Raw genomic sequence first — 25,959 nt, forward strand, 5'->3', positions numbered from 1 at the left:
GGTCTATTCCCTAAAGACCTAAAAAGAGCATGCTACAGGGACACTGCTACATTGATGTTAATAGTAGCACAATTCACAATAGCAAGACTGTGGAACCAACCTAGATGCCCTTCAATAGACGAATGGATAAAAAAAATGTGGCATTTATACACAATGGAGTATTACTCTGCATTAAAAAATGGCAAAATCATAGAATTTACAGGGAAATGGATGGCATTAGAGCAGATTATGCTAAGTGAAGCTAGCCAATCCCTAAAAAACAAATGCCAAATGTCTTCTTTGATATAAGGAGAGTAACTAAGAACAGAGTAGGGAGGAAGAGCATGAGAAGAAGATTAACATTAAACAGGGATGAGAGGTGGGAGGGAAAGGGAGAGAGAAGGGAAATTGCATGGAAATGGAAGGAGACCCTCAGAGTTATACAAAAGTACATACAAGAGGAAGTGAGGGGAAAGGGAAAAATAATACAAGGGGGACAAATGAATGTCAGTAGAGGGGGCAGAGAGAGAAGAGGGGAGGGGAGGGGAGGGGGGATAGTAGAGGATAGGAAAGGCAGCAGAACACAACAGACACTAGTATGGCAATATGTAAATCAATGGATGTGTAACTGATGTGATTCTGCAATCCGTATATGCGGTAAAAATGGGAGCTCATAACCCACTTGAATCAAAGTGTGAAATATGATATATCAAGAACTATGTAATGTTTTGAACAGCCAACAATAAAAAATAAAAAAAAAATAAAAAAAAACATCTAGTCAATCTTTCATTTCAGATATTGTATGTATTTTTTAGTTCAAGAATGCAGATTTCTTCTCCTAGTTTCCATTTCTCTATTGTAAGTTTATATTTGTTCTGACATTATGTTCATATTTTCCTTTAAATCTTTGAAGATATTTGCAATAATTGTTTTAAAGCCTCTGCTTCTGCATCTGTCATCTTTGTCATGCCTAAGTTTGTTTCTATTCATTGATTTTTTTTTTCCTCTCTCCTGGTCAGGGGCTCATGTTTTCCACTTTGCATGCTAATAACTTTTTTTTTTATTGTATGCTGGACATTGCAATTGCTATTGTATGCTGCTAAGCTGCTCAATTTTATTGTCTTTTTTAGAAGAGTTTTAAATGTTGTTCCAAGAGGCAATTAATTTATTTGTCACCATCTCTAACTTGGCTAGACAGGTCTGATATTTTCCTTCAGTAGCACTGGTATTTGGCACAGCCCATTGTCAGTAATTGTTTACATATTTGTTTTTTCTGCAGTTTTATAATCTGCTTAAGGAAAAAGGTCATGTGTCATTCACTTTGGGATTCATGTCATCTGACATAGGCCTTGGTCCACAGTAAGGACTTGATAAATACTCATGAATTGAAGTACCTCTAAGTTGAGAGGCTTTTTATGACACCATATTCACAAGTTAATAAACATGGGTTCACAATGAGAGAAAATAGTGAAGCAGTAACAACATTGCCTAGTATCAATTGAGCACTTACTGTGAGCTCCATATTATTCTAAGTTATAGCTCATTTAATCCAAACAACTGCTCTTTTAAGTGAGTTGTACCACTGTCAGTGTCTGATGAGGAAACTGGAGCACAGAGAGATAACTGACTCGCCCAAGGATCTTCAGCCAGGAAACTTCTAAACTAGCTTCAGAATGTCTGCAGTCTAGGTCCAGTGGCCTCACTTCAAAACCCCAACAGTATGCTCCCTGTTCATTTGATTTGAAAATGGGGTAACCCCTAATCTGGTAATCATCTGCTTTCCAAACAAACTTTCTTTGAATTAGTTGTATTTCCTTCTGAATTAATTGTGTCTCCTCCAGCAGAGGAAGGCATGGAACAGCAATTCCTTCCCCAAATATCTTCCCCACAGACTGACAGATGAATAGGGAGAGAAAAACGGATACTTGTTAACAGATGAGGTGAAATATTTACAAACTCTTAAATAAGTACCATAAACATTATAGTGGATTCTCGGTTAGAGATTTTATTGAGACATTCTCTAATTGTATCTTTTGTGTATCTCTAAACCACCTTGTGCCTGCATGAATCTGCCACCTCCATTTCCTTCTCATGCTACTCAAGAAATTAAATATTGTTGAAAACCCCAAGTTTCCAAATCACTGGCTCTATGAGAAACATTCTTTGAGGAGAATGGGAACTTTTGAGTAGAAGTTTTAACAATGTAATACCAGACCTCTATAAAAATACCATCAGGATGTGGTTCAAGAAGGTACAACTCTTCAGGAGTTGTACCCATTTAAATGACAACGATTTAGGCATTATTTATCATATTTATGTCTTCAATGAGTGATTTATTCTGAATGACATAATTGAACTTCCTATTCAAATGGAATTTAATTTATTATACATTTATACCTACTTTAACAGCAAGATGTTGATGTTCATCTGACACCATCACCAACTAACTGAAATTATATTAAAGAAGTAAAATTGATTCCAGTGAGTTCTGAATAAGTGGGTACTTCCATTGTTTAATCTGATGGTTATTAATTTTTTAATTGTTATTGCCATTGAAAACTCAAACATATTGATTGCTATAATTTAAATATTAAAGTGACTCCTCAAAATTTAGAATAGCATGAAAAATAAATTGGAAAGATTAACATTTAAAGGTCATTGAACAGAAAGTGGCCTATATGTAAATATTCATGTTGGTTTAGCTATAAAAATATTAACTTTAATTTTTGCCTCTGGCTACCTAAAGGCTTTAGTCCAAAGAACCAAGGAAGAATGGACCACTTGGCAATTAAGTTCTAAATCGGGTGTGGCAAGCCGAACACCTGGAGGGCCCAGGCAGAGGACTTGAATGAGTGAAGCAAAAGGGTCTGCACGCACCTGCGCACTTTGAGAGTAGAGAGGACTGAAGTTCATTGGACCACGCCCAGCTCTCCAGAGAGGGTGCGGTTGCCACTTGGCTCAAGCTGACTGTTGTGCAAAAAGGCAGGCTCAGTGGGGACAGATGTGTGTTTTTTTTTTTCAAAAGAGGTTAGAAAGCAGGAACTTTATTGTGAAATCTCCTGTTTTCTAAAGATGATGTGCTTTTAGAATGCTGTTTTGAGGTTTACCAACAAATATATCCACTAGTTGCCAAAGGACAGAAAGACACCTGTCTGATTGGGAGGAAACAGAAATGAGGGCAAGGATTTCTTAATATGTGTTTGAACACTCCTGAACATTTGTGGAATCAAATATGAGGAGCATATTTAGAACTTTGGCTAGGAAAACCTCATTATTTTTAACTTCTATAAAGCACATCAAGACTTACTTGTTTGTTCAACAAACATTTATTGAGCACTTTCTATGTGTTACGTACTGATAGGGCCTAGGGATAGAAGCCCACTAAGACATGCTTATAGTATAATGGGGGAGACAAGGAGATACTCAATTAAAGTGCACAGTGGAGAAGTATTAGGAAGGTTATGAAATTGTGAATGGCGAGATGTCCCCAAAACATCTGATCCAAGAGGGTGAAATCACAGAGGGCTTCCTGGAAGAAATAGCATTTAAAGAGTAAATGGGATCTATAATCCTTGCCAAGGGCTTACTATAACAGCATTATTCTAAGAACCTTAGATTTATTAACTCATGTAAATCCCCACAACAGCCTTAATGGTGGGTGTATACACTTCATATTAGCTGCATCTTATAGATGAGGAAAATGAACATAGAAATTTGTACAGGAGTGTCAGAACTCAGATTCTAAGTTCTTAACCTTTATATATTATTTACATTACATATTTAATAAAAATGTAGAAGAATTGTCAGAGCCTAGATTCTGTGCTGTAGTAGGGTTCAGAACCCAGATTCTCTGTTCTTGCTCTCACAGCATATACCACATATAAGCATATGTGGGAATTCTGTTGACGTGGGTCGTAGCTCATTCAGCTACATACATTTCTGATGTTGGTTCATACCATTCCTTGCTGCTACCACCTAGTCTTCACTAACTTTAATCTGTAATATAGCAAATGGTCTCCTCAACTTTGCTTTCCTACCCTTCCAAATCATTGCAAATATTAATCTTCCCAAAGCCAGAACTGACTGTATTCCTTTCCTACTCCAAAAGCTTTAATGGGCTTCTTTTCTCTATCATAGTGGTTCCCAAAGAGTAGAACATGTACCATTTGGGAGATGATTTTAGATATTATATGGGAGTGGCATTAAATGACATTAAATAATCACAGAATAAAAATTTCCCTCTTATCAATATTCTTTCAGTCCCTAACTATGCCAGAAATAAATATTTTACATGTATCTAATCCTTAATAAACTTTATTTTAAACAAAGAACAATCCTCAGAATAGGGTCTTTAATAAGAAACCCTATTTAGCTAGATATTAAAATACTATGTTGGTTTTTGCGTGTTTATTTTAGATTTTATTTTATTTTATTTTTTTGCAAACTGTACTGATTTTCCATTCCTAAGAGCGATACAAAGTTTTCTTTTAAAATAAATTTCAGCCAAAGGAAAGTGAGTCAACTTAAAAGAAAGCATCAGGCATATCCTCAAACAGGTAATACATAAACATGGTACAGAGAGTAGTAGCAAAATGACTTAAATTTGAGAAATACTGCTCAGTCAGATCAAGCCCTTCAGAAGTTACACAACAGACCTGCAATCTCCTGAAATCTATCAGGCTGTAGCAGGACTGATATTTCTTAGGTTATTTTTAAGGCTGGTAACAATGACTAGTTCTGTGTTCTCCAAAGATGGACTGCTATCCTCCAAAGATGGATCACTGTCCTCCAAAGATGGACCGCTGTCCTCCAAAGAAGGACCACTGTCCTCCAAAGATGGACAACTCTCCCATAGAAGATGGACCACTATTCCTCATAGATGGACCATTCTCCTCCAAAGATGGACCACTGTCCCCCAAAGACAAACCATAGTCCCCTAGAGATGGACCACTATGCAGCCTACGTTTTTGCCTATGCTATTCCTTCTCTTGGAATGCCTGGCTCTCCATCTGTCCCTGTTGAGATCTTCCAGTCCTTCCAAGGGCATACTAAGTGCTCTCTCCTTCATACAGCCTTTCCTCTTCTGGTAGCCAGACAGATTTCTTTCTCTTTTACAATTCTTTCCACAGTTCCAATAGCACCTTTTCTCTCCCCTGTACTTTCTATCACAGGTTGGTGACACAGTGTTTAAACAACATTCTTTCACCTAGTAGATTTCAAGGGAGAGGAAGGAAGGGCATGAATTTTCATTTTTTTGTACACCATGGTACTGAACAAATGTCCTCATATACACAGTAGGCCCATGATTGGTATTTACTCTATAAATTTAATATTTTAGGCAACATTTGTGTGATACTTACAATTTTGCGCTTGATCATAAAGAGTGGGATTTTTGCATGAAGAGGGGTTGAGGATAGTTCCTTATGGACCGTTGATAAATACAATCTTCTTTTGATGTTCCCTAAATCAGTAATTCTAAAAGAAGAGACAAGACAGAAGAGACAAAGACTCCCATCAATTTAATAACCACTTCTTTGGATCATCATTAAAATGATATAATTTATCATATAGACCCTTTCCAACAGGGAGTTCGAACACAGGATTTTAGAATTGCCGTTTTCTTTTAAGAAGTAATAAAATTTCTTCCTTAGATTCAAAGTGCTCAGAAGCCTGAATATATAAATCCACTTAATATGCTAATTTATTTCAGTACTCTGCAACTAGATTTCCACTGTCCTCCAGCCTATGAAAAAAATTCAATTTGTATGAACTGAGAAACTGCTAGCCTTTAATAACCATGCTTGTTCCAGCCCCTTAAGCTTGTGTTATCTTGGGACATACTGTCACCTACTAAATAGGAAAACATTATGGGTTTCTTTCCCTAAAAATGCACCTGTCATTTTATATAGGCTCTTGGTCTGCTTAGAGATACACACAAAACACCGAATGTCGGTTTCACTTCCTAAGCACATATCTTCCAACTAGAATTATAATACACAAGCTTATTGCTCACTCTTCAGGTCAACCTGCAGTGATACCAAGGACACTGAATTTGAACATCTTTAATAGATTTAGACCACAGCCATGATCACAAAGATTAGGTTTGCTTCAAATTGATAGAGGCTCATTTTTATGTTCTGCTTCCTTTAGGTCTCAGAGGTAACACAGTGGGCTGAAAATCTCCAAGCCTGTCTCAGGCTGCTATATTGTAGAATTGATGCTTTCTTGAAAACTGTCCTTTCATCTGAGAATAAATGATTTTTTCCCTGTGTTTGGCAATTTGGTCTACGTGTATTACACTGCTGATTTTCTAAAAATTAGCCATCCTCCAAAGAGATGTTTCACTGAAATACACTATTGTCAATATTTATTATAGAATTAACTATTTTTAAAAATCAACATAGCCTTTTCTATAGCTCTTTCACGTCTCTTCCTTCCAATTTTCTGATTTCATCTTTTGCCTCCCTCTAAAGCAGTCTACATACCCTGTTGTGGGAAAAATGTCATTAAACAATGTCAGGAATAAATGCAGCAAAAATTAAGTGAGATGATTCCAGGGTATACTCCAGACCTAAAAATTCTGTTCTTCCTACACTGAGACCTCATAAAGCTTTAAGTCCATAATCAGAATATTTTAATCAGCCTTTTCACCACTGTGACCAAAACATCTGACAAGAACAAATTTAAAGGAGGAAGGGTTTATTTGGTGTTCATGGTTTCAGAGGTCTCAGTCCATGTGTGGCTGATTCCATTGCTCAGGCCCCAAGGTGAGGGCTGAACATCAAGGCGGGAGGGTGTGGAGGAGAAAAGCAGTTCAGGACATGGCAGCAAGAAGCAGAGAGATCTCTGCTCACCAGGGAAAAAATATAAACCCAAATGGCACGCCCCAGTGACCTACCTCCTGCAGCCACCCCCTACCTGCTTACATTACTGCCCAGTTAATCCATATCAGTGGTTAGGGTTAAGGCTCTCATAACCTAATCATTTCACCTCTGAAAATTCTTGTACTGTCTCACACATGAGCTGTTGGGGGGGCACCTCATATCTAAACCATAACACAGAGCTAGGATGTCACAGTGTTAACACTACTGTAGGATTATACTTAGATGCATAAGTAAATGCAGGATCTCATTCATCCTAAGGCACAATCTTGAATATGGCATGAGCACATGGTGGGTACAGGGGGTACACCACCAACCACTGAAGTGCAGGAAGAAAACATTAGAACTTTCATCCCATCCTTTAAAAAAATGTTATTTTTAGGCACATTTCATTACATAGTAGTTCAGCAACATAGATTTGTATTTTCAAGGTAAATGAATGTACCATGTGGTAGGTATGTGTGAATATTTTACTAGTGGGGTATAGGATTAAATACGTTTGGAAAGCATTGTCATCAGGACGTGCCTAGGTCTCTCCTGTAAGAAGTTCTGATTAGGGAAGAGAGGGAAAGGCTCCTGAGACTCAGGAAAGAAAAGGAAGTGAAAAGAGGGACCGCATAAACCAAAGACTCGCCTGTGACATGATTTTATTAAAGGTTTCCTTTGCTTGTAGGGATAAGAGTATATGATTTTTATCAAAATTACTGAAGATCAAACTCCCAACAGAGAAATGTGTCAGTATACTGTCACTTCATTGGCACATGGAACTTTAGGAACATTCATTCATTCCTTCTCACATTCAACAAATGCTGAGCCAGGGAATGTGCTAGAGACACATCAACAACACAATGGTGACAAAGACAAGGTCCCACCCTCCTGGAGCTTGTATGCTACTGGAAAAGTCAGGTGATAAAAGTATAAAGAGACAAAATAGTTAAAAGTTATCCTAAATTCGATGAAAGAAAGAAATAAGAGACTAACTAGAGGATAGAAAGAAATGATCTACTTTAAGCCGCACCAGCAAGGTCTGAGCTGGTAGGTAAGGAAGGGAAGAACATGAGGTAGAGAGGTAGGAAGGAGCCAAATCTTGCAGGGCCCTTATGCCAAGGAAAGGAGTGTGTAAGAGGGCCACATTCTAAACTACACAATTAATGGATATAATAAACATAGTCACGGTCTCTTGTGTTGCTGCTGGATGACAGTTGTGTAACCGAAATGCACAGATTTGAGTGTATGATCAGTGTATTTCATTGTTTGCATGACTGTATACATTCATGTAATTACCACTCTGGTGAAAATATAACACATGCCCATTAGCCTAGAAAGTTCCCTCTGGCCCCCTCTAGTTGATCCTCACCCATGGGCAAACACTCTGTTATCTGATTATTAATTTCTTACAAATGGAATGGTGTAGAATATACTCTTCTTTGTCTGCTTCTTTCATTTAGCATGACATTTTAAAAATTCATGCTGTAGCACTGTATCAATGGTGATATTTTAAAAAATTGCTGAGTCTTATATGTATATCCAATAACTTATCCATTTTCCTACTGATGGACATTTGAGGTGATTTCAGTTCTGCTTTCTAATGAATAAAACCTGTATAAACATGCTGGCAAGATCTTGTCACGGACATGTATTTTCATTCTCTTGATAAATAACTAGGAATGGAAATGTTGAGTTCTTGAGGAAAATATTTATATAATTTTATAGAAACAGCTTTTCAGGGTGGTTACAATGTTTCCACACCCTCACTTTTTGATGCTATTAGAATTTTAAATTTTAGCCATTGTTAGTTGGTATGAAATTTATATAATTGTGGTTTTATTTGCATTTCTCTTTTGACTAATGATATTAAGCATTATTGTAATGTTGACTGATATAGCTCCAATTGTGGAATATCTGTTAAATCTTCTACTCAACTTTTATTGTGTTGTTTTCTCATAATTGTTAAAGTTTTTATACATTTTGGAGACATGTTCTTTGTCAGATATATGTATAGTGAATGCTTTCTTGACTTACACACACACACACACACACACACACACACACATATATATACATGTTTTGTGTGCATATATGTATGTGTGTGTATATATATGTGTATGTTAATTTAGCCATGTGTTCTAGTAGCTTTCATATATTTCTGAGGATTTTCTACATTAGTAATCATGTCCTCATAGAATACAGACTTCTTCTTTTTCAGTCTTTATGCTTTTTGTTTAATTTTTTGCTCTATTGCACTGATATTTTAGGACATTGAGCATATACATATATGTACACACAAAACATATGTATATTGATTTTTTTTTTGTGGTGCTGAGAATCCAAACCAGGGTGTTGTGCATGCTAAGCAGGCTCTTTACCACTTAGAAATACCCCCAGACTTTTATTCCCTATTTTCTTAATAGCATAGTAAAAACTTTTTATTTGAAAATAATTTCCACCATAGAGAAAAGTATCAAGCATAATACAAAGACTCATATAGATTCACCGATGTGGTTGCTTTTTGATTAGCTGAAGTTTAATTTGATGAATTTCAGTTTGTCATTATTTAGACTAGTGCTTTCTGTATCTTTAAAGAAATCTTGCCCAGCACAAAGTTGCAAAAATATTTTCCTGTTTCCTTCTACATCTTATAGCCTCAATTTTATATATAGCTTTGATACATCCCACATTGGTTTCTAAAAATAATGAAGAGGTATGGAATTTCGTTAAATGAGTTAGGGGGTTGAGTTATTCTCTTTCTGTGTGTTTACCCAGTTTTTCCAGAATCTTTTATTAAAGATTCTCTTTTCCTCAGTGAAATGCCATGAAAATCAATTGATCATATCACATTAGCCCATTTTCTATTACTATGCTGAAATATTTGAGACCAGGTGTTATTGTTTAGGTATTAGCTGTCCCCCAAAAGCTCATGTGTGAGATAATGCAAGGGGGTGAAATGACTGGGTCATGAGTATGTTCACCTAATCAATGCATGAATCCACTGAGATGAATTAACTGGGAGGTAACTGAAGGTACGTAGTGTGTGGCTGGAGGAGATGGGTCATTGGATGTGCCTTTGGGATTTATTTATTATTTATTTATTTTTAAATTGATTTTTTTTAAATACACGACAGCAGAATGTATTACAATTCTTATTACACATATAGAGTACAATTTTCATATCTTTGTATAAAGTATGTTCATACCAATTCATGACTTTATACATGTACTTTTTTTTGCATTACACAATTATATTTATATTTTTCTTATACCACTACACTGATGTTTTAGGACCTTGAACATATATTGTTAGAAGTGAGGAAAGCTGACAGCCCTTGGGGGAAGGGGTTCATTATGTCCCTATCAAATGGTAGACATAGGTTTCCTTTATCAAATTGAGAGTGCTTTTCTATTCCTACTTTTTGATATATTTTTTTAATCATGAACAGGTATGGAATTTCATTAAATGATTTTTTGCATTGATTGATCCTATATCTTTTTAATTTATTTTATCTAAATATTGAATGATCTGGTTGATTTTCAAATGTGATATGTTAGGTTTTGATAGCAAGGCTAAATTAACCTCTTAAAATGTAGGGAAGTGTTTCCTTCTCTTGTGTTTTTGGAAAGTATTCATTTAAAAAGATGCTAATTCTTTAAATTTTAATAGAATTTGCTATATCTGAAGTTTTCTCCCTGGGATGATTTTGCTTATGTAATGTCTTCAATAGACAACAGTAGTATTCAGATCTCTAATTTTTCTTGGTTCAGTTGTGTTCTTCATTTAGAATTGTTGAGTTTATTGCCATAAGGTGGCTTATCTTATCCCATTTATTATCTTGTTAACATCAGTTGGATCTGTAGTGGTATCCCTCTCTTATCCTTCACATTGATAATGTCTGACTTCTCTCTCATTTATTAATCAGTCCTGTTATGGTTTATCAAGTTTATCTTTACAAAGAAACAACATTTGGCTGTATCAAATTTCTCTTTTTTATTTTCCATTTTATTGATTCTGGACTTATTATTCCTTTCCTTCTACTTATCTTGGGTTAAATTTACTTTTTCTTCCCCATTAGCTTCTTAGGATGAAAATTTATATTGTTAATTCTATGTCTTTCTTTTTCTCATATAGACATCTAAAACTATATATTAAGATAAAAAAAGATATTATGGTAGGTACATTCCTCACATTCTATATTGAACTTTAATTTTCATTCAATTTGAGATATTTTCTAGTATCTCTTAAGATCTCTTCTTTGAGTCCTGGGTTGCTTAAAAGTATTCTATTTAAATTCAAAATATTAAGGCCTTTTTAAATAAAGTATACTGTTATTTTTTTGGTGGTGTTGGGGATCAAACCCAGGGTCTTGTGCATGCTAGGCAAGTGTCCAACCACTGAATTACAACCCCAGCCCTTGATTTTTACATTTACTTCCATCATGGTCAAAGAATATATTTTGTAAAGTTTCTTTTTCTAAAATTTATTAAGACATATCATAAGACTTCTTTAGAACTTCTTCCTGCTCCATTCTGGATCCAGTCTTCCAATAGGTCTTAAATTTGTGACTTCTAACTATTATCCCATGGAAAGCCTGCTGAAAGGACTCTCTCTAAGCTAGTAAGACTGAGTATAGTCTGCTGCAATGTGGTAATTTACCTAAAGGAAAAAAATCTATTGTTTACTCAGCATAGAACAAGAAGACGACTTAGACTTTGGTGCCTGAAATATACTTCCCAAGGGAAAGATATTATTATCAAATAAATATTATCTATTGAACATTTTCTGTGTGCCAACACTGCATTGAGCATTTATATGCATTCTCATTGAATCTTCCTAAAAACCTTACAAGATATGCACCATTATTATCATCTCTATTTTACAGATAAGGAAACTAAAACTTAGTTGGTAATGTTAGGTGATTTTCCCAAATTTACATACCCAGCGGAGTCCAGATTAAACTGAGATTTAGTTAATTCTACTTATGACCACTTTCTGAACCCCATGCTTTCTTTTCAGGGTGGGTGATGCACATCCATAGAAGGATGATCTTTGTTCCTGTATCTGATGCCTGAGACTCTGCCCTGTTGTGTGTTTGGCTGGTCATAGCCCCCAACTGCAGTTTGTGTGGGAATTGATTATCTTCTTTCCATTGACAAAGCCTTCCTTTAGGTACGTCAAAAAGCTCTGATGGAAAAACAGAAACCCAGAAGACCTGGGTAGGGGAGATAGCAAAGCTATGATTACACAGTTAGAAAGGGAAGGGAAGTATATTCCCCAAAGTCTAAACCCCTACCATATGCCAGAACCTGCAAAATTTATCTCATTTATTCTTCCCAACAACTCTTTGAAGTAGAACTCAGTATTCACCTCTGATCAATGTAGTGTGAGGCTTAGAGACATTAAGAAACTTGGTCAAGTTCTCATAGCAAGGAAGTAGCAAGGCCAGGAAGTCTACTAAAACCTATAAAGATAAGACACAGGGATAATGCTAAGTTAATTCCAAGTCTATCTGACGATTCCAGAGGATGGGAGTTACCTGACTCAGTGCTTTTGAAAGGCTGTGTGCTTAACAGGAAGGAAAGGAGGAGTGACGGGCCTATAATCATTTACTTTACTTCAGGGCATTCTAGGAAGAAAAGTGACCAGCCAAAATTCCTTGCAAACCCAACTGACCTCCTGACAAATATACTAATGGTATTTGTCAGGGGAAAAAGTCTTAATGGAATGCTTTTTGCATGGTGTACTCTGATCTGTTTAGAATTCCTCATGGTTAACAAACTGGAATCCTTGGGCTTATAGGGGCATGGTTCCTGGGAAAATATCACTGAAGCTAAAAAGGTATAAAATGGCCAAAATGGCTCTCTCTAGATAAGTGGTACTTCCCCTCAGGTACTGCTTGGAGAACTTATCTGTTAAATCTGAGCCAGAAAGGACTGGAGAGCTTGGGTGGCAGGCCTGGATCTCTCTCTGCCTCTTGAATCCCTGAAATCATGAATAAAACTCAGTACTGGCTAACGTCTCCAATTTGTGAGTCTTTTTGGCAATACAATCCTTAGAGCCATAGCATACACCTGGTTGTTTGGTAGCCTCTTTAGGAAGTACATTCCCCAAAGCAGGGTCTGAGACAAGGAAATACCTGCAGTGACACCACTGCAAATGACAGGGTTCCATCCCATCAAGATTCTAAAGACACGTACAGAACACCTCAAAGAACTGACCGCCTGAATTGTGGGAGGGGGGAGCACATAGCCAGTGACTCCCAATCTTTAAAGGTTAAGGGCTGCCTCTGGGGCCTTAACTCCCAGTATCTCCAAGCTGTGCCTGTCCCTGGGAGAGAGCTCCCACTGCACCAAAAAGAAGTCCCTGGGGTGGACGTTTGTACCAAACTGTCCACTACTACCGTAGCTCATAGCAGGGGTGGTCCAGGGGACAAGACATGGTACACTGATAATGCCAGCATGCTTGCTACTGCTTAAACATACTCCCTTCTTTATTATTTTCCTACCTTTGTGTATGCTCTTTTCCGAGAAAGCTTCTCTGTGATGCCAACTAAAATTGTAATCATTCATCACAGTTTGATCGACAAGCTGTCTGCCTCTTCCTTGAAAACGATTTGGATCTCCACAAGAAAAATAATCATGTATTTCTTTAACTTACTACAGTCTGTTTTTCAACCTCTGCTACTGAAAGTTTTCTTTCTCCCGTTTGTTCTAGGTCAGTGCCTATCTATAGTCCATTTTATGGGCCATAGGTTCATAACAGATCTTTTCCTTTGTTTTCATGGGTGAATAATATGAAGTCCCATATATTTTAGTTTTAGCACTCGGTAGTAACATTTTACTTGAGTTTAAAAGAGTTATTAGAATTTGATATTTCAAAGCTCATTCTAGATTTTAAAGAAATCTCTCATTTTTAAGTTCCACAAAGAAGTCTGACTGCCCTGAAACTCTGGGGATTGCAAATTTCCTAATGTGCATATATAGAAGCGTAAGGGGTGTGGACTTTCTCTCATTTGGAGGAAGGACAATTTATTACAAATTCATCATCAATACTATTTTGATTGGGTTGTAGTTTTCAAGTAGTGCTATTCAAAGTTTTCAGTAATAAATTGTTATTGTTTTGGACTAACCATGATCAACTAAAGCAGAAATATATCATAATGGTTCAGGTTCAGGGCAATCTTTTAAAGCCAGGCCTTCTAGGTTTGAATTCTGGCTGCATCACACATTAGCTGCATATCAGACAAATGACTTGCCCTCCTGTGTCTGTTTCTTCGTCTATAAAATGTGGGAAATGACAGTACCTACGGGACTATCACGAGAACCACATTAGTGAATGCATGTAAAATGCCCAGAGTTGTACCTGACACATAGGAAGTGCTCCCGAACTTCTAACCACCATTGACTGGGGTGGCTGTGGATTATTTAGTGAATTATCGGAGTGTCTCATACATGCTTACATAACCTCTTATCAATAACCCCAACTCCACAATGGAAAGTTGGAATGCTGGCTCATAACATCCTTCATCCTGCTGCAGTGACTTGGTTTAAAAAAAAAAAAAAAAGGATGTCATCATAGGCTGCCATCCACACTGCTTTTTCTGCTAACCTATAAACTCCCTGAGGCTGAGACCTGGTTGTCACAGCATTTTCACAGATTTTGATTCAGACATTTGTAATTGCCCTACGAAACATTTGCTCCTCTATTTATTGAGCATCTACACAGTACCAAGCATGAAAATAGATACTGGGACTATCACAGTGAATAAAATGAAGTTCCCAGGTTTTGAAGCATGTGATCTACTGGAGAAGATAATAATAAGTAAGAAGTATGCATATAGTATGTCAGCTCCCAATAAGTGCTTATGAAGAAAAATAAAGCACAATAAGGTGATTGAGGGTGATGGGGTAGAAAGTATTATTTTAGAAAGGGTAGTCAGGGATGGCCTCTCACAGAGGGAAAGAACTGAATAAAGTGAAGGTAAGAACTATGCACATACCTCGGGGAAAGAGTATTCTAGAAAGAACACTCTGCAAAATTGTGTGAAAACTCAAAAGAAAAGATTCATTATTTTGCTCTAGTATATATTTCAATATAATCCAGCCCATTTACTGAGGTGGGTCCCTTAGGCTGTTAAGTTTCAACAGGAACCACACAGTAGGTGAACAGCGTGAGGTTTACCCTCAGAGGTTAGGGTTTTGTTTGCACAAAATGGTTCTCAGTTAATCTGACTATTATGATTCTGGTGTCAGGTAGAATTCTAAATGATCATGTCCCCAGCTTAGGACAGAAGTATTAGGTCTGGGCCAACCATATGGTGCTAGGGGCTTATTCTTCTGTCTTTGCAAAAGGAAATGTGCACACCCTCCCCATGTCATAATCAAGAGTAGTTGGTTTTGGAGGAAAACAAAATCATATGCTAAGATTAAACGGTTCTGAAAGCAAGCTGAGTTGCTACTTTAAAAAAATTAAAATTAGTCATTCATGAGAGAAAGAATATAAATGCATATGTGTGACTACTTAAAAGCTTCATTACACTTATGTGCTTTTTTGGGGACAATTTAGTTGCTGTAAGGAAGGCTGATTGTAAAACAGCTCTTTACTTGTAATACAGTCTTGATTTTTCACCATCTAAAAAATCTCCTGTGACCTAACAAAAAAGAAAAAGACAAGCAATATTGGCATTACTCTTCTTGTACTTAAAGATGCATTTTTAAAAAAACCCACATGTAAGTTAATACATTGTTATATCCTTAAGTGAGCATTCATAGCTAAGGGTCAGCAGTGTGATAGAAAAAGTAATGAGACCATGGTGAGAAAAAATGGGGTAGTCAACAGGAAAATCAACCTCATTTATAATAATATTCTAGTGATCAGCAGGTGTAGAACTCCCAGCTATGGTCATTAACAACATTCATTTCAAACTTAACATCTACATTTGCAAACCACTTGAAAGTAAAATTACTTTTCAATTCAATTTTCCATTTGCTTTTATATCTTCATCTTTGATTGACAGTTGTTTTTTTTCTACCGTGGCAATCTCAGTGAGAATTTGAGTAAATGGTTGCAACTATCCAAGAGTGTGGATAAACTCATTTATTTAGATTATCTATTCACTTTTCTTCTGTTGTACCATCATTTACAACCATTTGTGAGTGTTCACTTCAGGTTAGAATGAACTTGCAAAAATTGATGTCAGACTTCTGATGATTGGATCCATTTATTAGAATCATTTGTTCTTAAAGCCAAAATGGTTTTCAGTTTTCTTTATCATGACCTAAAAATTACCAAATTTGAATGCACATTTTCAGTGATGCTACCAAATAACGCTAGGTATAATTACAGGAAATAGCAAAACTGCAAAATTGTATCTTTAGTATTCACAGTGATGTCGGTATATAGTTAGTATGGCTCTAGACTGAAACTCAAAGGCCAATAGAAGGCAGTTCCATAGTTTCCCTGACACATTCCAATGCTTTACAATTACCACGAAGAATTTTATTCTATTAGTTTTTTGTTTGTTTGTTTTTTCCTGGATTCCTTCTACTGAAGTTTAAATTCATGAGGTTTCTTCTGTCCTCAATAGAAAGAGCAGCAATTCTGCTTCTTTTGCTTAGTGTTTTTGGGAGTCATTTATGTTGTAGGATGCCTAATAACTTTTTATTGCAGAACAGTATTCCAGTACATGGATGGACATAGCACATTGTGTTTATCCATTCACAGAGGAATTGATGGGAGTTGTAGACTGTTCTCAGGTTTGGCCAGTCTGAATAATGCCACTGTCAACATATACATTCAACTCTTTGTGTGGAAATATGTCTTTTTCTTCTTCTTCTTCTTCTTTTTTTTTTTAGGTTCCTTCCCAGAAAATGTGGTTGTGCTGTTTTATATTCTACCAGGAAAGTAAAAATTTCAGGTTGTCCAATACTTTTTTTTTTTTTTGTACTGGGGATTGAAACTGGGGGCACTTTACCACTGAGACATATCGCAGGCCTCTTTTATTTTTTATTTTGAGACAGCATTTCACTAAGTTGCTTTGGGCCTAGCTAATTTGCTGAGGTTGGCCTCAAACTTGTGAACCTCCTGCCTCAGCCTCTCAAGTCGTTGGGATTACAGGCATGCATCACCATGCCCAGCTTAGTTTCTTCACTTCTTGATTAATACCTGATATAGTCCACTTTTTACTATAGACATTATAGTGGTAATATTATTTCATTGTCCCTTTGACTTTTTTTATTGATACACTATGTTGGAAATATTATCATGTGCTTTGTGAAATGCCCATTTTCCCAAGTTTTAAACTGAGTGATGTTTTCTTATTAAATCATTAAGAGTTCTTTTTATAATCTGAATATAAGAATTGACCATATATATGGTTTTTAAGTATTTTCATCAGTCTGCGGTCTTTTATCTAATAACGGCTTTCAAGGCACAAAATTTTAAAATTTTGATGAAGAATGGTGTATTATATTTTTCTTTTACTGATTTGTTTTTGTATTATATCTTCAAACTATAAACTGTCTACTTCAGGGCCATGAAGATTTCCTTCTGTTTTCTTCTAGATTTTATATATATATACTTTAAATATTTATTTTTTTGTTTTAGGTGGACACAATATCTTTATTTATTTTTATGTGGTGCTGAGGATTGAACCCAGTGCCTCATGCATGCCAGGCCAGCATGCTACCCCTTGAGCCATATCCTCAGCCCTGATGTTTTATATTTTTAACTGTTACATTTGTATTCTAAAATCCAATTTAGTTCCTTTTTGTATATGGTGTGAGATAAGGATCTAAATTAACTTTTATACGTGTGGATATCCAAATGTCCTAGTACCATTTGTTGAAAAGACTATTCTTTTGTCCATTGAATTGTCTTAACACTTTTGTCAAAAATCAACTGGCCTTAAACCTAAGGGCTTATTTCTTGATTTTCCATGTTGCCACATTGACTCATATATCTTCTTCATGTCAGTGCCATACTGCTTTGATTACTGATGCTGTATAGTGAATTTGGAAATCAGTAAGTGGAAGTCATCCACTTTTGTTCTTCTTTTTCAGGATTGCTTTATTTACTTTTGAATTTCCATATTAATTTAGAATCAGGTCATCAATTTCTACAACACAAGTGTTCACTGGGATTTTTCCTACGAAAAAGCCTGCTGAATTTAGGAAGAACTACCATCTTAACAATACTGAATGTTCTAATGAAATGTCTCTCTATTTATTTACATCTTTAATTTCTTTAAGAAGTGTCTTAAAATTTTTAGCAGTAACTCTATTAAACTTATCCTTAAACATGTTGTTCTTTTTGACACTATTGTTATTATGATTGAAGTTATCTTGGAATTTCAGTTTTGAATTGCTCTTATTAGAAATGCAACTGATTTTTGCATATGCTAATTTTTGTATTATTCTATCTTGCTGAACTCATTTATTCTTTCCAGTAGCTTTGTTTTTGCAGATTCCTTTGGATTTCTTAGAAATGCTCATGTTTGTGAATAAACTCAACGTTGCCTTTTCTTTTTCAGTATGGATGCCTTGTAGCTATTTCTTTTTCTTGTCTTATTGTATTGACTAGAATCTCTAATAAAATGATGAACAAAATCTGAGAGAGAAAACATACTGATAGTTGATCTTAGGGGGAAAGCATTCAGTCTTTCACCATTTGAGAACGATAAGCTATATGTTTTTCTTAGATTTTTTTTCCTTTTCTAATTTGTGGAGTGTCTTTATCATTAATAGATGCTGGATTTTAGGTGTCCCTACTGACTGAGGTGACCATGGTTTTTGTTTCTTGTTTTACTAATAGGACATATTAAATCATAGTCACATCATGAAGAAAAATGAACATAGCCTCAAAAACCAATAGGATACTGAAATAATACAGAGTATTTACCTGATCATAATCAGATGAAGTTAGAAATCAATAAAGAAGGAATATAGGGACATCCACTCCTGAGTAAAAAAATGGATCAAAGAAATCACAAGGAAACTTAGAAAATGAGATGAATAAATACTAAAACATGAAATACCAAAATTTGGGGGATGAAGTGAATGAAGTGCTTAGAGGGAAATTCATGGATATATATGCCTACATTAAAAATGAAGAAAGATCTGAAACCAGTAGGATAATCTACTTTAAGAGAGTAGGTGAAACAAAGAGCAAACAACACTCAAAGCAATTTAGAAAATCAGTAGACCCAAATGCCTATTCTTTGAAAAGATCAACAAATTGAACAAATTGTAGCTAGTTAAAGTTGGCGGGGGTGGGGGGGGAGCGACGGAGGGAGAGGGAGACAGAAAAGAGAGCACTCTCTCAAAAATTTGGAGTGAAGGATGCGTACATTACTACTGATCTTACAGAAGCAAACACACACTTCCAATAATGAAAATCCTAGGACGAGGTGGTTTCATTGGTGAATTACATAAAGTACTTAAAGAGGAATTAAAGCCAATTTTCCTCCAGTTGTCCCAAAAATGAAAAGGAAGGTGCATGTCTCAACTTATCCTATAAGACCAGTATTACCCTAATATCCAAACCAGACAAAAATATCAAAGGAAAATCATGTAGATCAATATCCCTTATGAATATAAATATATAAAATCCTAAAAAAATACTAATAAACCAAGCCTAGAAGCATTTAAAATTAATTATACACTATGATCAAAGAGAATTATCCCAGGAATGCAAGCTTAGTTCAAAGTACAAGAATTTGTCAATGAAATACTAATCATTATTATATGAACAGAATAAAGAAAAAATAGATGCAAAAAAAAAGCATTTTAAAAAAATCCAATGTGTTGTCACTCAACAAATCAGAAGTCAAAGGGAACTTCCTCAAAAAATCCTGTAGTTAATATCATACTTAATGGTGAACGACTGAAAACTTTTCTCTAGGATCAGGAACATGAAAAGAGTGCTGCTGCTTCTTCTTACCACTTGTTCAATATTGTACTGGAGGTGCTAACTGGGACAATTAGACAAGGAAATGAAATCAAAGGTATCCGTACTAGAAAGACAGGAGTAAAACTATCTTAACTCACAGGTAGCATGATCTTGTTTATAAAATATGGGAGAATTCACAGAAAAATATTACAGCTAATAAACAAGTCCAGGACTTCTGAAGGATAAAAGATTAACATACATAAATCAATTGTATTTTGATATATATACCAGCAATTGGCAATCCAAAACATGAAATCAAGAAAGTAACTCCATTCAGAACAGCATCAAAAAATAAAATAATAAAGAATGAATTTAGGAACACAACTGCAAAATGTGTACACTGAAAATTATAAAACACCATTGAAAGAAAATTTTAAAAGGGAGACTTAATATTGTTAAGATGGCGGTACTCCCCCAAATCATCTACAATTCAACACATCCCATCAGCATCTCTTCTGACTTCTTGGTAGGAATTGACAAGCTGATCCTAAATTTTACATAAAAATACAAGTAACCCACCATAGCCAAGACAGTCCTGCAAAAGAGGAGGAAAAATGGAGGACTCACGCTCCCTGTATTAACAACTATATTAATCATGACACTGTGGCATAAACATAGGCATGTAGAAAACTGGACAGAAGCAAGAGTCCAGAGATATATATGATCAATTGAGTTCTAATAGGGATGCCAAGACATTTTCCAGGGAAAAACAACTGGATGAAAAAGAAAAAAATTGTATTCTCCTCTCACAACATACACAAAAATTATTCAGAGATCAAAGACTTACAGGTAAGAGCTACCTCTTACACAAAGACATGGGTGAAAATCTTCACACCCTTGCATTAGGTATTGGCTTCTTATACACAACAACTAAATCACAAGAAACAAAAGATGAAGCAGATAAACTAGACTTCATAAAAATGAAAAACTTTTGTATTTCAAAGGCAAAGAAAGTAAGACAACCCACAAAATAAGGAAAAATGATTATAGATTATATATCTAATAAGGATATGATGTATAGAATACATAAAGAACTCATACAACTCAACAATAAAAAGATCAAATGACAAATAATCAAATTAAAGATGGGCAAAGAATCTGAATAGACATTTCTCCATGAAGATATATAAAGTCCCAAAAGAGACTTTTACTAGCCAAGAGGTGAATGTAGATCAGTACTAGAAGATAACACATGCTCATTAGGATGCGAATAATAAAAATGACTAACAATAACAGATGTTGGTGAGGATGTAAGAAAACTGGAACCCTAATACATTGCTTGTGGAATATAAAATGATATAGCTGCTTTGAAAATAGTTTTTAAATATAAAGAATTCCATAGGCTCCAGCGCTTCCACTTCTACTTATACATCCAAGATAATTGAAAACATGTATCCACACAAAAACTTGCACATTGATGTTCATAGCAAGAATATTAATAACTGCTCAAATGGCAACAATCCAGATGTTCATCAGCTGATGAATTAACAAAATATGGTCTGTTTATTCATACAGTGGATTATAATTCAGGCCTAAAAGGGAATGAATCACTGATACATGCTACAACATGGAGAAACTTTGAAAGCATTAAGCTAAGTGAAAGAAGCCAGACACAAAAGACCATATCCTGAAGAGTTCTACTAACATGAAATGTTCAAAATAGGAAAAGCCACAGATACACAGAGAGAAAGGAATGGAGGTATATCGCAGGATGGGAGTACCTATTCACGTGTACAGGTGCATTCTGGGGTGATGAGACACGCTAAAATTACATAGTGGTGATGGCTATACAACTGTGAATTTAACTAAAACTCACTAAATCATAAACTTTAAAGGGTGGCTTTATTTTTTAGGGTATGTGAATTTTATCTGAATGAGAAAAGGGAGGTATTATTAATAAGTTTAATGACTTATTGGTGATGGGACTTTGGATAAGGGGTATTTTAGGAGAAAGGTATAGAAAAAATAAGAGCTAATATTTCTATTCTATTACCATGAAGCACATTAGTTTATTGGTGATACTTTTGCTCCTAGAATTTTCATCATTGTTGTGAGTTGAATTGTGTCCACCAAAATAATATGCTTAAGCCCTAACCCCTGGTACCTGTGAATGTGACTTTATTTGGAAATAGGCCCTTTGCAAATATAATCAGATTAAGATGAAGTCATATGAATTGGAGTAGGCTGTAAACCAATGACTGGTGGCTTTATAAGAGGGGAAATTTGGACAGACACACAGAGAGGGAACACCACATGAAAACAGATACAAACATTGGGGGAATATATCTACAAACCAAGAGATGCCAAAGATTGTTGTGTAATTTGCCTACATAAAGAAAATAATCATCACAAGTTGGAAAGAAAACAACCATCTCTAGCATAAAAATGAGAATTTGAAGTATACCACCCACTCTCTTAACCCTCCAAAATATATACTTTGCCATGAATGGTCAAAGAGCTCACCCTTCACTTTGGGAAATATATCACACACTATAATCATTTGTACTTGTATATACAAATAATATATAAAATTATTTGTATATAGAATTAGGACATTGTTTGTTCCAGTTAATTGACTATTCTGTTGAACTGAATAGTACTATCTTAAATGGTCACATTTAATTCAAAATTTACAATGAAGATATTTGGCACTAGAAGTACATTTTTTTCCACAAGTCACACATCAGTTAAAGGATTCTCAGTTATCAATGTAACACAAACTGTGATTGTTGGATATTTCCAATTATTTAGTTTTGAAAACTTAAAAAAAACCTTTAAAACATTTGCTACAAATTGCACATCAGTGAAAATCTGACAGTACCCAACAAGGCAAAGTATGTTAAGTGTCTTCCAAATCTCCAACATTTATTCTGTCACTCTTCATCTCCTGAATGTATCAATATAACTGTAGAAGACTTTGTCTGCTTAGGAAATATATGCCTTCTCTTATTCTATTTTTATATGATAATCTCACATATCTTTAAAAGAATATTTAACAGAATTTATTATAATATTTGAAATATTTAATTAAGTATACAAAGATACACAACTATGGATATTCATAACATTAATAACATAACAGGTCCATCATCAGGGTCGAGATAAATGGATTATGTCATACCTATACAATATATGACAGCTATTCAAAAGACAAATATAGATTATTATGTGATAATATGGAAAGATAGGTAGATGCAAAGATTGGAGGGATGTATCTACACGCCAAAAAGTAGGTCAAGTAGAAAGCCCCACTTTCACTACCAAACCAACTGCCAAAGGGTACGGATGTTATGATTATGATTGTGATGTTTGTAGTGGCACTGGGGCTTGAGTCCAGAGGCGCTCTACCATTGAGCTACATTCCCACTCCTTTTTATTTTATTTGAGACAGAGTCTTGCTTAAGTTGCCCAATGTGGCCCTGAATTCCTGATCCTCTTACTATAGTTTCATGTGTCATGGGACTATAGGTGTGTGTCATCATGCCCTCCTCATATTATGATTCTATTCATTGAAAAAAGGATGTCTTTCTCTCTCTCTCTCTCTCTCTCTCTCTCTCTCTCACACACACACACACACACACACACACACACATGTCATATATACACAATCTCTGGAGTACACACAAAAATACCTGCTAAGGAAGTTCCTTTGGAAAATGATTCCAAATTTTCTTATTATAGGCATAGGTTATTTTTATTATAAAGTATCATTTGAAAGTGGAAGATTTTAAGCCCATAAAAACAAAGCAATGATTAGTAGTTAACTTTACTTAAAGTAAAATACTCTACATGAAAAACAGTACAGGGTTTTAACAAAGAATGTTAAAATAAAATTTTTTTCTTTGCTGTCTGGGACTTCAAAAAAGACATTAAGCAACATTTTACTGGCACAACAGGGAATTGTAGATAGGGCCATTCTGCTAGGTCCATAGTCATGTTGGGAATCAATAGACTATCCTTTGAGGTAAGAGCACAATTTACTTATAGTGGTTTATTGAGTACTTAGTTCAATACGAGTGGACATTTTGTCAATACCAGTCTAATGGATGCTAGAGATGACAGTTCAATGCCATAATATACAAACTGGAAGGCCATATGATAAAATCTATATGTCCCTGAAGTCAGAGGATGATCATTTGTAGAGCACCTAAAGAAAAACATCAAGAAATGTCTTAGTGCAGGGCCTAATGATTGTTTTGGTTAGTATGGATTGCATTAATGGAAACACATGGGTGCCATTTTTATACATTCTTTTATCTTATAATATTCTAGTAAATGAAAGGTGAAATTAGAAAGCTTTCCTTCTAATTTGAATTAGGTTAGAAGCTTATCAATGTAAACACATTTCCCAATTAAGTCAGACAATATGCAGAACTCAACACCTGAGCAAAATCCTCTTGGTTTGTAATAAGCTCAAGATGGGGGAGGTAAATTAACTCGTTCAATTCTATAGTCAATTCGTAAGATTCCAGTACCTAGCTGAAGTGCTTACATGACTATCTTACAAATTGGGAAGGATTATAATGTGCATTCAAATAGCTTCTAACAACTTTTAAATGCTTCTTTTTTAAAACATTCTTTTCCTTGGGGACTATGTCTGATCTCACCTATTTTAATGTTTTAAATATATGTTGATGATTCATTCTAGAAATCCAGCCCTGACTCAGTCCTTGAACTCCAAACTGCTTACCTGAATCTTTTTCCGGATATTTCACAGGCATTTCAAATGAAACTCAAATGAAAAAGTTCTTCAATTTCCCACCCTCACCGCTTCCCAGTGACTCAGATGAGAAACCTGAGTCATTTTGGATTCATATTGCTTCTGAAAGTCTTATCGGTTTCACATTGAATCCACTGATTTCTCAATCTCCTGTGCTATCACCTTGGCCCAGCTACCATGGCTCTTTGTCAGCACAGCTTTCTATCTAGTCTCCCTGTTTCCAATCTTCTCCAATCAGTAGCCTCAAGAACAGCCAAAGTGACCATCTTAAGTGGGCATCAGATTAGCCTGTCATATCCGGTGGCTTCCTACCGCTAAAGTCCTCGCTCACTGGGCCCATAAATTGCCCTGACTCCCTCAACAGGCCTAATTCTCTACATTCAGGGACCTGAAAGGAAACAATTCACCCCACATGATTCAAATACAGAGATTATCATGAAAGAGTTTGTTGCAGAGGTGTTGCTAGGATAGAGGAAACAGAAAAGGGATAGTTAGGCCCCGGAAAAGTACCAAGAGAGGACAGCCATTACCATTCCTAAGACTCTAAGCGCAAGGGGAGCAACTGGAGCCAGACCAAATGGATCTTCGTAGGAACGATCATCAGGGGAAGTCCAAAGCAGAGAAAAAGAGGAAAGAATATCTGAGCCCTCCTGTTCCCTATCTTCTGACCTCTTGCTGGGACTTCTCATTGGCTGGGAGGATGAAGGAGACTGGGTGACTAATACAGTATGAAGTAGGAGGACAGGAGGGGACTACCAACTCCAGGACATGCAGCAAGTCAGAGAGGAGCAGTGAACAGATCTGAGGGTGGAAGGGAGACTGACCAGCAGGTATGCTCATCTCATCACACCACTGACCCTCTTCCACACTGCTCTCCGGCTTCACTCTTAGTGTGTTCTTATAATAAGAATTTATGCACAGTTTTACTTTCCATGAGTACCTTCTTCCTTCTAGTCACATGTCTGTGTCTTTGTTATGGCTTGGATCTAGAAATGTCCCCTGAAAAGCTCATACTTTGAAAGTATGATCTTCAATGGAGCAAGGTTCAAAGGTGGAGTTTTTTAGGCAGTGATTAGAGGTCTGACTTCATTAGTGGATTAATCCATTTGCTGGATTAATAATTTGAATGGACTACTGTGTGTTAACAGTAGGTAGGTGGGAGTGACTGGAGGAAGTAGGTCACTGGGGACATGATTTGGGGAGCCATGCTAGAGAGTCAGTCTCTCTCTCTCTCTCTCTCTCTCCCAGCTTCCAGACTACCCTGAACTTTCCTCCACCACGCCCATCTGCCATGATGCTCTGCCTCACCTCAGGTACAGAGCAATGGAGTCCGCTAATGTAAACTGAGTGAGGCTCTGAAACCATGAGCTAAAATAAAATTTTCCCCCCTCTAAGCTGTTCTTGTCACATATTTTGGTTGCAACGATGAAAAGCTAACA

The 25,959-nt window shown here is 35.9% G+C and overlaps 1 protein-coding gene across 2 annotated transcripts in view; it reads right to left on the bottom strand.

Annotated features, from left to right (window-relative positions):
• Positions 1 to 25,959, bottom strand: part of Cfap20dc (CFAP20 domain containing) — a 220,012-nt gene that overhangs the window by 128,566 nt on the left and 65,487 nt on the right. For both annotated transcript variants that reach the window (XM_048801194.1, XM_015494492.2), the window contains exon 2: positions 5,340 to 5,454. In XM_048801194.1, coding sequence (XP_048657151.1) covers positions 5,340 to 5,357 — 18 coding nt within the window. In that variant the 5' untranslated portion in view covers positions 5,358 to 5,454. The remainder of the gene's footprint in view (positions 1 to 5,339; positions 5,455 to 25,959) is intronic.

Source organism: Marmota marmota, unplaced genomic scaffold (assembly GCF_001458135.2).
Source record: "Marmota marmota marmota unplaced genomic scaffold, marMar, whole genome shotgun sequence".
NCBI classification, from domain to species: Eukaryota; Metazoa; Chordata; class Mammalia; order Rodentia; family Sciuridae; genus Marmota; species Marmota marmota.